General features: G+C 39.3%; 2 protein-coding genes across 7 annotated transcripts; both read right to left on the reverse strand.

Annotated features, from left to right (window-relative positions):
• Window positions 1-498: 498 nt before the first annotated feature.
• On the reverse strand, window positions 499-6,016 carry LOC127755263 (ethanolamine-phosphate cytidylyltransferase-like). The gene is made up of 9 exons (XM_052280921.1): window positions 5,452-6,016; window positions 3,886-4,121; window positions 3,293-3,474; window positions 2,692-2,763; window positions 2,436-2,503; window positions 2,127-2,247; window positions 1,568-1,633; window positions 1,364-1,486; window positions 499-974 (listed from the first exon to the last, which is right to left on the reverse strand). The coding sequence occupies exons 1-9, from the start codon at window positions 5,784-5,786 to the stop codon at window positions 903-905; spliced, it is 1,275 nt and encodes a 424-aa protein (XP_052136881.1). The 5' UTR covers window positions 5,787-6,016; the 3' UTR covers window positions 499-902.
• A 983-nt stretch (window positions 6,017-6,999) lies between these two features.
• Window positions 7,000-11,349, reverse strand: LOC127753853 (vacuolar protein sorting-associated protein 32 homolog 2-like). 6 transcript variants are annotated; one of them, XM_052279301.1, is made up of 8 exons: window positions 11,199-11,349; window positions 11,020-11,080; window positions 9,689-9,805; window positions 8,572-8,671; window positions 8,050-8,135; window positions 7,852-7,943; window positions 7,462-7,576; window positions 7,000-7,300 (listed from the first exon to the last, which is right to left on the reverse strand). In XM_052279301.1, exons 3-8 carry the CDS (start codon window positions 9,773-9,775, stop codon window positions 7,130-7,132), a joined length of 651 nt encoding a protein of 216 aa, XP_052135261.1. In that variant the 5' UTR covers window positions 9,776-9,805; window positions 11,020-11,080; window positions 11,199-11,349; the 3' UTR covers window positions 7,000-7,129. The 6 variants fall into 6 exon arrangements, with proteins under 6 accessions (XP_052135261.1, XP_052135260.1, XP_052135264.1 ...); XM_052279300.1 differs by having other exon boundaries at window positions 9,689-9,823; XM_052279304.1 differs by having other exon boundaries at window positions 11,231-11,326.
• Window positions 11,350-11,952: the final 603 nt, after the last annotated feature.

Consider the following 11,952-nt stretch of genomic DNA (forward strand, 5'->3'; position numbering starts at 1 on the left):
GTAGTACTGTTCTATTTACCATAGCTCTGCAGGTCCATTCACATGTGAGCAAGATAGAGTGATAAACACACAAAAGCTACTAGACATGTGTCACAGTCCAAAATCAAAGCCAAGCCAAACCAAGCCAACATATATTGGCAGGCAAATCAAGTAATCAGCGGCCAGAAACAGTGTAAGTTGCTTACAGGAGAGCAGGCACAGGCTGCCCCAGAGCCTCGTGCCCCGGCTGCTCATCAGTGTGCTACTGTTTGGAGATCACAGGTAGCATATCCCTTTCCATGGCGATTAACGTATACCACACTGAACCAGCAGATTGCGACCATTTGGCAGCCAGCCACTGCTTGCAACCATTTTGTCAAGGTCCAGTGATTCACACATCAATGTGTATCATAATAAAGATCCCAACGTGTCACCAACCCAGCCTTGAAAAAACATCCAGATTCCAGACAGTTGCTGTCACCGACCCACACAAATATCAGTTGCTCAGTTCCAGATCATAACAGAAGTGTACCAAAATATATGAGAAAAGGACTCTCATAAGATGATGCCACATATACCTGGCAACTCCGAAATAAAGCATCAGGAATAGTTAATCAAGCTTAACATTCATACTCTACAACAATCCTGAACAAAAAAACAAAAAAAAAAACTACCCATCTCAAAATAACACAGCTGGTATTGGCAGCCACAAAGCCCCATATACAGGAAAATAGGGTCTCCAGCATCACCCAAGTCAGCACCATCATCAGGGTTGCATCTGAAGTTTCCTGAGCTATATCAGCAACATGAGAATAGTTACCACAAGACTGTAAAATTGTGGACCATCTAACCGCTGCATTTGTGCCAGAAGGTTGTGAACTAAACTTCTGGGCAATAGCATTAATGCAAGACCTGTTCCTAAGTTACTCTCCATTGACAAAGCTTTTACTGTCGTAGTACTTCTTCTCACTGGCTTCTTTCTTCTCGTTCCGTTTCTGCAAAAGCAAAACCACAGACTAAAAATGAACAAAACCACAGCACATCAATGGACCAGAATAAATAAATGCAAACTACACCAAGTCCCCACACCAAACAACATGTTGCTGAGCGTAGTTATAGCATGAAAAAATTGGTCCCAGAGAAACAGACAAATATTTAATGCGCATATGCAAAGGGCTTCAAGAAAACACTAACACATTATCACAAACATCGGTTTATAATAAATCATGTACACACATCATTAATATGAAGTAGACAACAGGCAAATCGCATTTATTTGACTGGGATTATGTACTTTACTACATGCTGCATGCACCAAACAGAAAAACCAGACTCCCACCTGCCAATTTGACGTAGCACCAATATACCATGTTAGATAACATACCTGGTAGGCTTCATGGTTAGCAACTATCCTCCTTATGATAGTACTAGTAGTGATGTCTAAAGGGCTCTCCAGTCTATGGTAGATGCCCATAGCCCTTGGAACAGCATATGGATTTAAATCATCCTGATAGGTGCACAAGTAACAGTTGTTAATGATCAATGCTATACATCTTTATATTCTAAGAAAATGTATTGAGTAAGTAACCTTCATAAAGTCCATATTCTCAGCAATTGTCCCATGAACAACCAACGAAATATTAAATGTGGTAATCTGCACAGAAAAAGGAAATTAGCTACCTCCAGCCACACTGCAAAGACACATACCCTGATAATCATAAGTAACAGTTAAGGGTATGAATTTCAGATGGTCAATTTCAATGATAATATTGCATACAAATACATAATCTGGTTCTTAACAACATATCTAACGGAAACTTAGACTACATCAAATTAAACTTTTGGAACCAAGCCAGCTCCTAAATTTTTAGTTTATTTGACTGTGACATAAAATTAATGCTACGTGCAATCGTGCATCTGCAGAAAATCATGGATAAGCACAAATCCGACCATATCTGTTAATCTGTATCTAAAATCAATAATAGCTGTGAGCAAGGCTTTTGCTGGCGTAGCATAAATATCATGTTCAATCTTTGAACTGTGCATGCATAGTTGTGCCATGTTCAATGAACTATTACTAGCAGTTGCATCAAGCAATTCCTACTACAGTAAGAGAGCATCATGATGAAGTAGAACAGAAAACTAACCATATCTTTCGAAACATCCCATGGAGCACCAATGATCACTTCATCAACATAACGGCAAGCCAAAACACTCAAACTTCTCTCATGGAGGTTCATGATTGGGCGATGTGGTCCTCTTGTTGAACTGGCAAATACAGTAAACACCAAGTGCCCCCAAAAACAGAATGTTATGACGACGGAATTGAGTAGAGATGCTATGCTTCAATACAAATACAACCTGACTATAAACTAAGATGCAAAACTGAAAAACAGTACCAAGCATTGTAACTTGGAAAAATTGAGACAGTGGAAAAAAAAAACCATCATTATTACCTTATAGTCTGGTCTGTGTGAATACCCACAAGCAGGAAATCTCCAAGCTCTCGAGCGAGGCGTAATATCTAAGTAGAAGAAACTATAAATACACAGGAAGTCCAAATCACTATGTCTTAGAGAGATCATTTCAGTTTGCACCCTTGCAATAAGAAAAAGAAAAGGAAAAGGAAAAACACAGGTAAAACCATACAACCAACAAATGCATAGCCAAGTTGCTCTACATGCTGAGACAGACATTTGACATTGCGTTTACCTCAACATGTCCAGCATGGAATAGATCAAATGCACCATCTATGTACACTATCCGAGAATCTGGACCTGGACCCTGCATAGGTAAAGCTGACAGTCAACAGAAAGAATAAGTGGCCGTACTCAGCAAGTAGTTTTATCTAGTGAATAGTATCAAATGTAAACAGCTTGAAATAAATGATAAACGACTAATGCAATGATTAATTAATAGTTGAGCTTAGCAGCATGTTAGTTCTTGTTGGAAGTTCAAGGATATAACTTATATTCTTTACTAATATAACCTCAGAACAAATCTAAGTTGTGAAATAATCCATTTGTCGTCAGGTCATTCAACTCAATGTTTACTAGATAAAGAATGCAACCAAACAACAAATGTCTTTCAAATGGCAAAAGTATTAGTAAAATGGTAACAGGATCCTGAAAGCCAAATAACTCGCGCTCTACTGTTTAAAGGCAAAAAAAAAACATCTATGAGGCATTTTTATGCTGTCAATGTTTAATTCATGCCTTCAAAAAATATGATATCTCAAAAAAAAATGACATTCAAAGTTTTACATGAGCAGTTCAGAAAATGATCCTCCGTGAAAGAATGTAAAGAACTGTACCCTGCTATTTGAGAACTGAACTATTCTCCGAGATGTAGGAAGAAAATGAGATATCCTAGTTCCACTTCCAGATCCACTATCATCAATTTTCTGGCCATGCCCGTGACTGAACTGCCTTTGTAGTGAAGAGTGGTTGTGACTATCAGAAGCTGATCTCTCTCTAACACAAAGAAGCATTCTTCCTGTAGTTTATTTACTAGAAAGATGAGCTGGGCAGTTAGCATGAAAATAAAACCTATTCATGACCATAAGCAATTTATTGATACAGAAGGGAATTATGTAGTTAATTGTCTGGAGAGCTTAATAGCTTATCAGTTCATCATATAATAATAAAGCAATAGTTTGAATGTTTTCCTAAAGTACCACTTCAGGACAAATCAGGTGGGCACTGATCTTGTCTACAAACAATTATTTGGTTGACCTAGAAATAATTGTAATGTTGGAAATTGCTATGGTATTGAGCCAAAGAAATAACTTGTAAAGTTGTAGTACATAACAAGAACCATATATTCCCTTGCGATGGAAGTTTTAGGTTAAATTTCACTATGAGTAAAAACTTTAATGATTAAAATAGAAAAGAACAGAATCAGTACCAACAATGTCTGTCGTTGACACTCCTTCGGTTCTTTTAATCTGCTTAAATCGACCAACCTTTTTGGCAAGAGCATATGCATCAGTACCATCTGGGAGCAGACAAGGATCATCGCCATGGATGATATAATCTATATTATACTCATTGAATAATTTATTCATGAAATCTTCAGTTATGGCGTAAGGTGCATCTGGAATAACATCGTGTACCCATTTTACAGCACGGACCATTATCAACCTGTATATCAGAAAAAAAAACATAAAAAAATCATTCAAGACAAAATGGTTTTTTTTAAAGTGGAAAATATGGATATATGATAATACATAATACAATCAAAGAAACAAAACTGCAAATCTAAAAGAACAAAAATGCCTAAAATTCCATACGACATGAGGTCACACGTAAGATTGGTAACACAACTAAAAATAGAAAGAAAAAAAAACCAATATGTGCAGTAACTCCTAAACTGGAAAACCAGACACAATGAAAGTCAGTAAACAACAAAAGAAAACCAGCAAAAATAACAAATTTATAGTGTTGCTAAACCACCATGATGATGATTAAATGAGGAAAAAAAGGTTGCAGCACCTAACATCTAAAATGCCACACATACCATGTCATATGTGAGCAGCTTGTGATTATCAACAAGACAAAGGAAAGCAAGGAATCACTTAGCAGGTACTTAAGGCAAACTGAGCAGAACCAAACCTGCAAGTCTAGTATGGTTTATCGTTAGGAATTAATAAGTTTTTTGGATTTGTTTGAATGTACAGACCAAAAATTCATTGTTTAGTACTTTCAGCAGAGCAAACCTTTTTTTTTCTGAGTTTCTCCTTCAGGCACCCAAAAGAAATAGAGCTAATCTTTTTCGTTACTGTCAGATATTGAATCCGTACTCAAATGAATTAGAGAAACATAAGCAGCTCATCCACCACCAAAGTTATCAGAAACTTGGTCCGACGACTAACTACAACCCACATGTCACAACATTTCCCTTAGCAATTTCAAGTTTCCAGATAGAATTACTGGACTAGTGCTCGAATTAAGACCGACAGACACATATATGATGTGTGGGGGGAAAACGTCGCAGCTTCAAAAACTAATCTAAGGATATCCCTATAAAAGTGCTCCACTAGTAACTTGTATTGTGCAACAGTACATTGAACGCAACTAAAGAGTCGAAACTGAAACAAATCAGTGTGCGATACAAATTAAGTTATGAAATAGTAAAAGCAGTAACATATTCCCCATGATTAGGACAGAATCAGTGTGCAGCTGAAATTGAAACAGAAGATAGGAAGTTTGATGCAACAGCTTCTCGACTAAACCATTAACCCAAGTAAAAGATCGCCCATAAGGAACAACCCACAACAGTTACCCCTAAGAACTTGAAATGCCCACAGAACACTGCAAGATATGTAGAGGAAAATTCACTACCTATAGGCTGATTTGCCTAAATCATTATTAAAGCGCACAACCAGTATCAGGTAACAGTTTGGTAGGATTACATCGTGCATCATTCAAGAATTTTTTTTAAAAAGAAAATGACAAAGGGTTTGGAGTGAACCTCTCGTGGAGGGGCGTGACCGGCGGGCCCTTGTTGGCGGTGATCTCGTTGTCGCTGACAACGCCGACGATGAGCTCGTCCCCGAGGGCGCGCGCCTGGCGCAGCGCGTTGCAGTGGCCGTAGTGCATCATGTCGAAGCAGCCATCCATGTAGACGCGCACGGGGCGCCGGCGTCCGCGGCGGAACCGGCGGCGGAGCGCGTCGACGGGCGGCAGGGCGGGAATGGCGACGGGGCCGGCGAGGTGGAGCGCGACCACGGACGCCCCCAGCACGATCCCGCCGATGACGCACGCCGCCACCAGCTTGGCGCTGCTGCTCCCCGCCCCCGCCTCCATAATGAATTGGGAGATTGGACAGTGCGAGAGAGACACTACAGGAAGGAAGAGGGAGATTGATCGTGCGCGAGAGGGCGTGGGAGGAGGGATCTAGGGTTAGGGATTGGGGCGCGTGGGTGGAGGAGGTATCGCCATTCGAGGTGAGGGGAGGGCGCGACGCGAGGAGATCAGGGTGGGAGATGCGGGAGAAGAGAAGCCTCTGGTTCTCTCTCGTCTCTCCGAGCTCCGCGAGAGAGATGAGGGGGATTCGCTGCCACGTGGGACCAATGAGTCAATCAGCGTGGTCCCACATGGCGGTGTGACGTGGCATAGCAGAAGAAGAAGTTGCCAGGTTTGGCCCACGCGTCAGGGAGGGAACTGTTGTCTGTACTCTGTACTAATCCACGTATGGCGTCGAAAATAAAAACGACAATAACAACACACTAACACGACATTAGCATGAGAATGGGGGTTTATGGATTGGTTCAGCTAACCGCCCGACCGACCAAATGATGTTGTGCTTTTTCGTGTTGAAGGATGATTAATTAACTCAATGGCAGGAAATTCTAACCAATGGGCTGTCTAGCTAAGATCATCGGATGGAACTTTTGTTGATTGATTGGGACGTTGGATATGCTGCCCATATGCTGCTTCAGTTGCAGCCAGCATCAGATGCGAGCCCCATACACTCAGGTGGAGCACCTCAAATGTGAAGATGAAGCTGAAAATGACATTTTTGGTACGTGTTTGGTTCTGTTTCTAGCTTAAAGATGCTACTACTGTCTATTGTTGATATTGAATACGGAGTACTAGCATTTCTTGCCTTCGTGATGGTGGTGTATGCAAAAGGAAACTTGATCTGAATGACCCAATGATACAAGTAACATAGTCAGCACTCAGCACAATGACTAAGGTTTTCCTCCTCTTCTTCTTTTCCTTGTTACCTGGGACAAGTATGAGTGACAGTGTGACGCTGACACCAATTCCAGCAAGTGGTCAAAGAATAATAGCAAAAATATCTCAACTATACAGAAAACTACGAATGAAACTGGAAACTAATTTTTCAACACAAAATTAATAAGACTTTGGAAGCCAGTCCAATCGGGGCATTTTGTGTGGTTGTTACTAAACCTCTGCTTCTTCCTCTTCCCTCATTCACAGGCATAGGGTTTCGATTTCAACTCATTTATGGGGTACCAGGCAAAAAAAAAATCGTGCGTTTAGGAAGCAAGGTAACAGAAAAGAACAAATTATAAAAGGAAGGGTTTTTTTCTACAACAAACTGAATTTACAACATGTTATTTCCGAGTACACTACACAAACAGGATGTCAGCAAAATACAAACAAATCCCTCCAAACTGTGATTAAAGCGCCATCTCTGCTTGAAGTTTGGTCAGTTCAGCCAAATCATTGGCTGGTTGAGATGAAGTTGTAACTCTCGCTGATGGTTCCATGCGTGTAGTCTGAGGTGGTTCAGGCAGCTCATGGTCGAGCTCTTCCTCCTCCAGATCTTCCAGCTCTGCTTCTAGTTCATCCTTCAAAATAGAAAATATGAGAGTCAAACATCTTCAGAAAATTGGCATCGTGTGCAATTATGTATTTTGTGTCTTGGTGGCATGCCTATTTCGAGTTAGATCATACCATCTTGCACACGTTTTAATTGACGCCAGAGGGGAAAGAGATAGATGAACAGTACCTCGTCGAAATCAGCAGAAGCGCCAATTGGTGTTGCAAGTGCCTCCTGTATCTGCCTCATATTTTCTGTGTGTTCATTTGCCTCTTCAATGGCATTTTCAATGTCATCAATACTCCTGTGAAAGAAATGTTGTTATCAGTTGATCCAAGCACATGCCTGATGCTAACTAGACTGTTGCCTCCTGTATGGATTAACTGACACTCTTGCTGATTTTAACTACATGCTATAAGTTTGTATCTATATTTAAGTTCATAATGTGAAAGACAAAAGGAACAACAATACAGTAGAAATGTACACACATTTGGCATTTAGAGCATCTTATGCTTCTGAATTCATTGTATTAACGACTCAATTTCAGAAACCATGAATGGAGGGCAATCAGAGACTTACACTGACTGGTGAATAGCTTTGACAGCAGATGATCCAGAGCGCAAAGCATCAACGGTATCTGTGGTTGCCTTTGCGCTCTCAAGCATTATTATCTACCAAAACAAACAATTTCCTGTCAATTTGAATTTATAACAACCTTCTGGAATATCAGAATGCTTCAAAAGTCAAGATTGAATATGCGCCCATATATCTCATCACCTGATCATGAACTCGCAATTGGAAATTTGCTAGCTGCTCAATTTGTGTTTCATACAGCTTCTTTTTCTTTAGACACTGAATTGCAGCTGCAACAAACAGGTACTCTCTCATATAGTTTATAGAAGTGTCACAAGCTTGAGAAATATTTTTCTCATCATTAAGGAACCATTACCATAGCTACACATGCAAGATTACTGACCCACAGTTTTTCTACTCTGTATCATACATGAGTTGATGTGCAAGATTACTGACCCACATATTTTCTACTCTTTATCATACATGAGTTGATGGGTAATGTAAGACATGACCAGGAAGCTTGTATTTGGCCATAACAAAACAGGGTAACTGCTATTGTTCTTTACAGGCTTCTTAATCTCCTAGTTGCAAAGTTCTTCAAGTATTAATGCATAACAAACAAACAACTTCAACAAGTTTATGTATTATATACATTTACATAAAAAATGTGATATAAGTGTAAATGTTTCTTAACAAACAAAAAAATTTCTTGAAAGAAATGCTTACCGCTTTTGTTCTTAGCTTTTGTATAATCCTTAGCCTTTTCAACTTCTGCAGAAGCCTTCTTCTGAAGAAAGCACTCTTTCTTCTCCAGCATTTCTTGAGTCTGCACATGCAAATTGTATTAAAATTAGGCCGCAGTAAATGGTACATATAAGATAAAAAAAATCAGTTCTATTTATAACTAGAGCAATTATCTCGTTAGTATCAGCTGAAAGCTCCTTAGAATATAAGAGATTTCCATCTTCTTTAGCTAAACTAAGGCTCTCTTCAACATTATACATCATTTTTGTTGTGATACTATATGCAGCAATAGCAAACCGAAGGCATAAATATTGATACCACTTCAGCAGGGACTAGGCTGGAACAATAGCGATCACCCTAATATGAAGTTTGTTTTTCCTTTTCATAAGGCAATGATTTTTTTCCTCAAACACACTTTACTATTTTTTTTAAAGTTATTATATGTCTACTGAGAGGTAGACTGAATCATAGTGATAAAGACTAAGAACAAGAGTACATCAGAAGTGTCACCATCAACAATGTAGCTTATAAGCTTATTATTTCCTTGTAAGTTTTAACAGGAAAGTGCTTTATAAAAATGACTAGAGCAATCCCAGATTCAACCAAGTATATTCTTCTAGATGCAGCGCAACTAACAGTCAAGATATACAACTGGCTAGCAAGTTTGGCCATGTCAAAACTGAACTTAAGATATTGCTTTTTCATTCAGTATTGTCTTCTAGAGATCCATTTTAAGAACACACAGAAACACAGTCAATCACATTCATTGCTGCCTTCAACATAAGATGGTCAGGGTAGCTTCATGAGATTGGTTTGCCTATTTACTTGGGCAATGCATGGTCATGAGGTTTTGCTTCCATATATTTCCAAGGTGGTCAGTTGTTAAAATAAACCCTTCTTTTTTACTAAAGCTTTTCTTCGGGGATACTAAAACTAATTAGCTATCTCTTCAAACTGTGCAGCCATAAACTCCCAACCCCGTCATGCTAACATTAGATAGCTTGATAATAGTCCCACAGCTGATAAATTTCTGCGCAGACAACACAGAATACAAAGTAATCGAGAATAGAAAAGGAATAAAAGAAAAGGGATGAACAACCTCATGGAGATGATCCAAAGTGGGGAGCGCAGAGGAGGCAGCCTCCTTCTTCTTGCTCTTAGGCTTTGATAGCAGTTTCTTCAGCATCTTCTTGTCACACCCACCTCTGGATTCTTACTGTCAGATGATGATGGCCTATGTTAGGAAGGAAGAGGTGGATGATTAATGGCTAAATCTGTATAGTCGTTCCAGTAGGGTGAAAGACCAAGAGGAGTCGAGGGGAAAGTAAAGGAAATGGAGTTTAGAGTCAGATTCGTTGAGAATTGTAGGAAGAAACAGCAGGGATAGCTTTAAGCCTTTAAGCATGTGAAGGAAGATAAAAGTGGACCTGTGCGCTTACGAAAAAGAAATAAGGACAGTTTCAATGAGATCACTGTCTTGAGATACTTGCTCCATGTTTGACAGTTTGCCTATGTGTGACCACTTTTTGTTCAATAGGTTTTTATTTCTGGAAAGATACTTTCAATGCTAAAATCAAGCCTTGTTGTTACAAGTATAAACAATTGTAATTATCAACTTGCTTCCTAAAAACATTAAGGTCTTAAAAGCATGTGTTGTACACTAAAGACTACCGCAGATGAAAGGGAGGAGGTATCAGTCAAGATAAAATATCAAATTCACTATGTGAAATTTGTATATACTTTGTTGAATAAATTTCAAGCAAATTACTTTGACTGTGACTATTCTACTGCCAAAAGGGGGGTATAAATACAACACAAGAAACACTTTCAACTTTCTGATGACAGAGAACTGTAGTAGGTTATGTTGGATTAGGTGTGCCTTGCATATCTTGGCAAATCCCTGGGCTCCACGTTCATGTGGTTAGTTGAATGTACTCTACAAAGCTTGTTGTGACAACAGCCTGCACCTCTCTGAGACTGAAGTCTGAACCTAATACTCATCCCATCATTTTTCTTACTTGAAACAAATTAAGCTCTTAAGACAATTTTATAAATAATGCGCTTCTCTTTTTAGGACAAGTAGTTGATCTGCCATTATTCGTCTTAACAAATGATGATGGGATGATACAAGATGCTGTTGGTGTCTTTTTACCAAAGTGGGGGGGTGAACTGCAGCCTGATAAACTTCACATACAACTAAAAGGCAAACAAAGAAGTAGTCTTGCTCCATGAGTTATTTTTCTTGAAAGGATTGAATTGATGCCAAATGGAGTAAAATTCCAACTCCTACATGGCTAATAATAGGCTAATAGCATAGAAGAAAAGGTCTTAGCGAAATCTGGCCAGAACCATCACCGTGTACGGTACAGCTACGAAAGAACAGAAACGTACATGTATGCTTTAGAAAATTCAATTCTCCACATTACATACCAACGAAAGCTACGGATCCACTTGCTCAAGAACTCTCAAATCCCCCCAGACGAGTGCAAACCTGAAAAGAAACGCGTAGGCTCACTTGGTATGCGAACAAACGAACAGCAAAGGCAGCAGCAGCATCTCTCCCCGACCTTAAGAATATTGGGAAAAGAAGGGGAAGAAAAACTCCTTACCCCCAGGCCTGAGCGGAGCAAACCAACCTTACCTACCAGGCTACCATCGCCCGCATTGACGACGCCGAGCCGTGCGGCCGCACCCTGCACCGCCCCCGGAAGCTCACCGCCGTTTGTGGAAGTGGAACTCAACCCTGAAAGAGACAAACTGCTTCCGGTCCGTGACACTGCCGGCAACGATGGTGATGCCACCAGACAAATCAAACGGCCCAAAATTTCCGACGAGGAGTAGGCCTTTGTGGGCCTTCTTGTAAGAGAGACCCATTAGAACTATTTTATATATATATAATATAATGAAAATAGATTACATCTCTGGCCTTCTACTCATGGATACACAGCCAACAAATCTATCTATCTATCTATCTATCTATTATCTATCTATTATATTATTAAAACAGCCTTGAAAGGAGGTACCACGTTCGCTGTGGGGGCTAGAAATTTCCACATTAATCGAAGAAAAAGAAAAAAAGAAAAAGGAGAGTCCAAGTAGAAGTCCAATTTAAAAATAGCTGAAATTCAGAATTAAAAATAAGAAATATTAAAAGAAGAGTCCATATAAGAACCTAATACGAGATTAATTAAAATTCGGAATAAAAATAAAAATAAATCCGAAATTAGAAATAGAAAGGAGAGCCCAAGTAGAAATACAATTTAAAAATAGCTGAAATTCGGAATTAAAAATAAGCAATATTGAAAGAAGTTTCCATATAAGAACTTAATACGAGATTAACCAAAATTCAAAATAAAAATAAAA

The sequence above is a fragment of the Oryza glaberrima genome, chromosome 11 (assembly GCF_000147395.1).
Source record: "Oryza glaberrima chromosome 11, OglaRS2, whole genome shotgun sequence".
In the NCBI taxonomy this organism is placed as follows: domain Eukaryota; kingdom Viridiplantae; phylum Streptophyta; class Magnoliopsida; order Poales; family Poaceae; genus Oryza; species Oryza glaberrima.

Coding starts and splice junctions, on each gene's coding strand:
- LOC127755263 (XM_052280921.1), bottom strand. CDS start 5,786: ATGGAGGCGGGGGCGGGGAGCAGCAGCGCCAAGCTGGTGGCGGCGTGC. Junction 4,122..5,451: donor GTCACGCCCCTCCACGAGAG/GTTCACTCCAAA, acceptor TCTGATATACAG/GTTGATAATGGTCCGTGCTG. Junction 1,487..1,567: donor AGAATATGGACTTTATGAAG/GTTACTTACTCA, acceptor TGCACCTATCAG/GATGATTTAAATCCATATGC.
- LOC127753853 (XM_052279301.1), bottom strand. CDS start 9,775: ATGCTGAAGAAACTGCTATCAAAGCCTAAGAGCAAGAAGAAGGAGGCT. Junction 8,672..9,688: donor CTTTGGATCATCTCCATGAG/GTTGTTCATCCC, acceptor TTGCATGTGCAG/ACTCAAGAAATGCTGGAGAA. Junction 7,301..7,461: donor CTTCTGCTGATTTCGACGAG/GTACTGTTCATC, acceptor TCTATTTTGAAG/GATGAACTAGAAGCAGAGCT.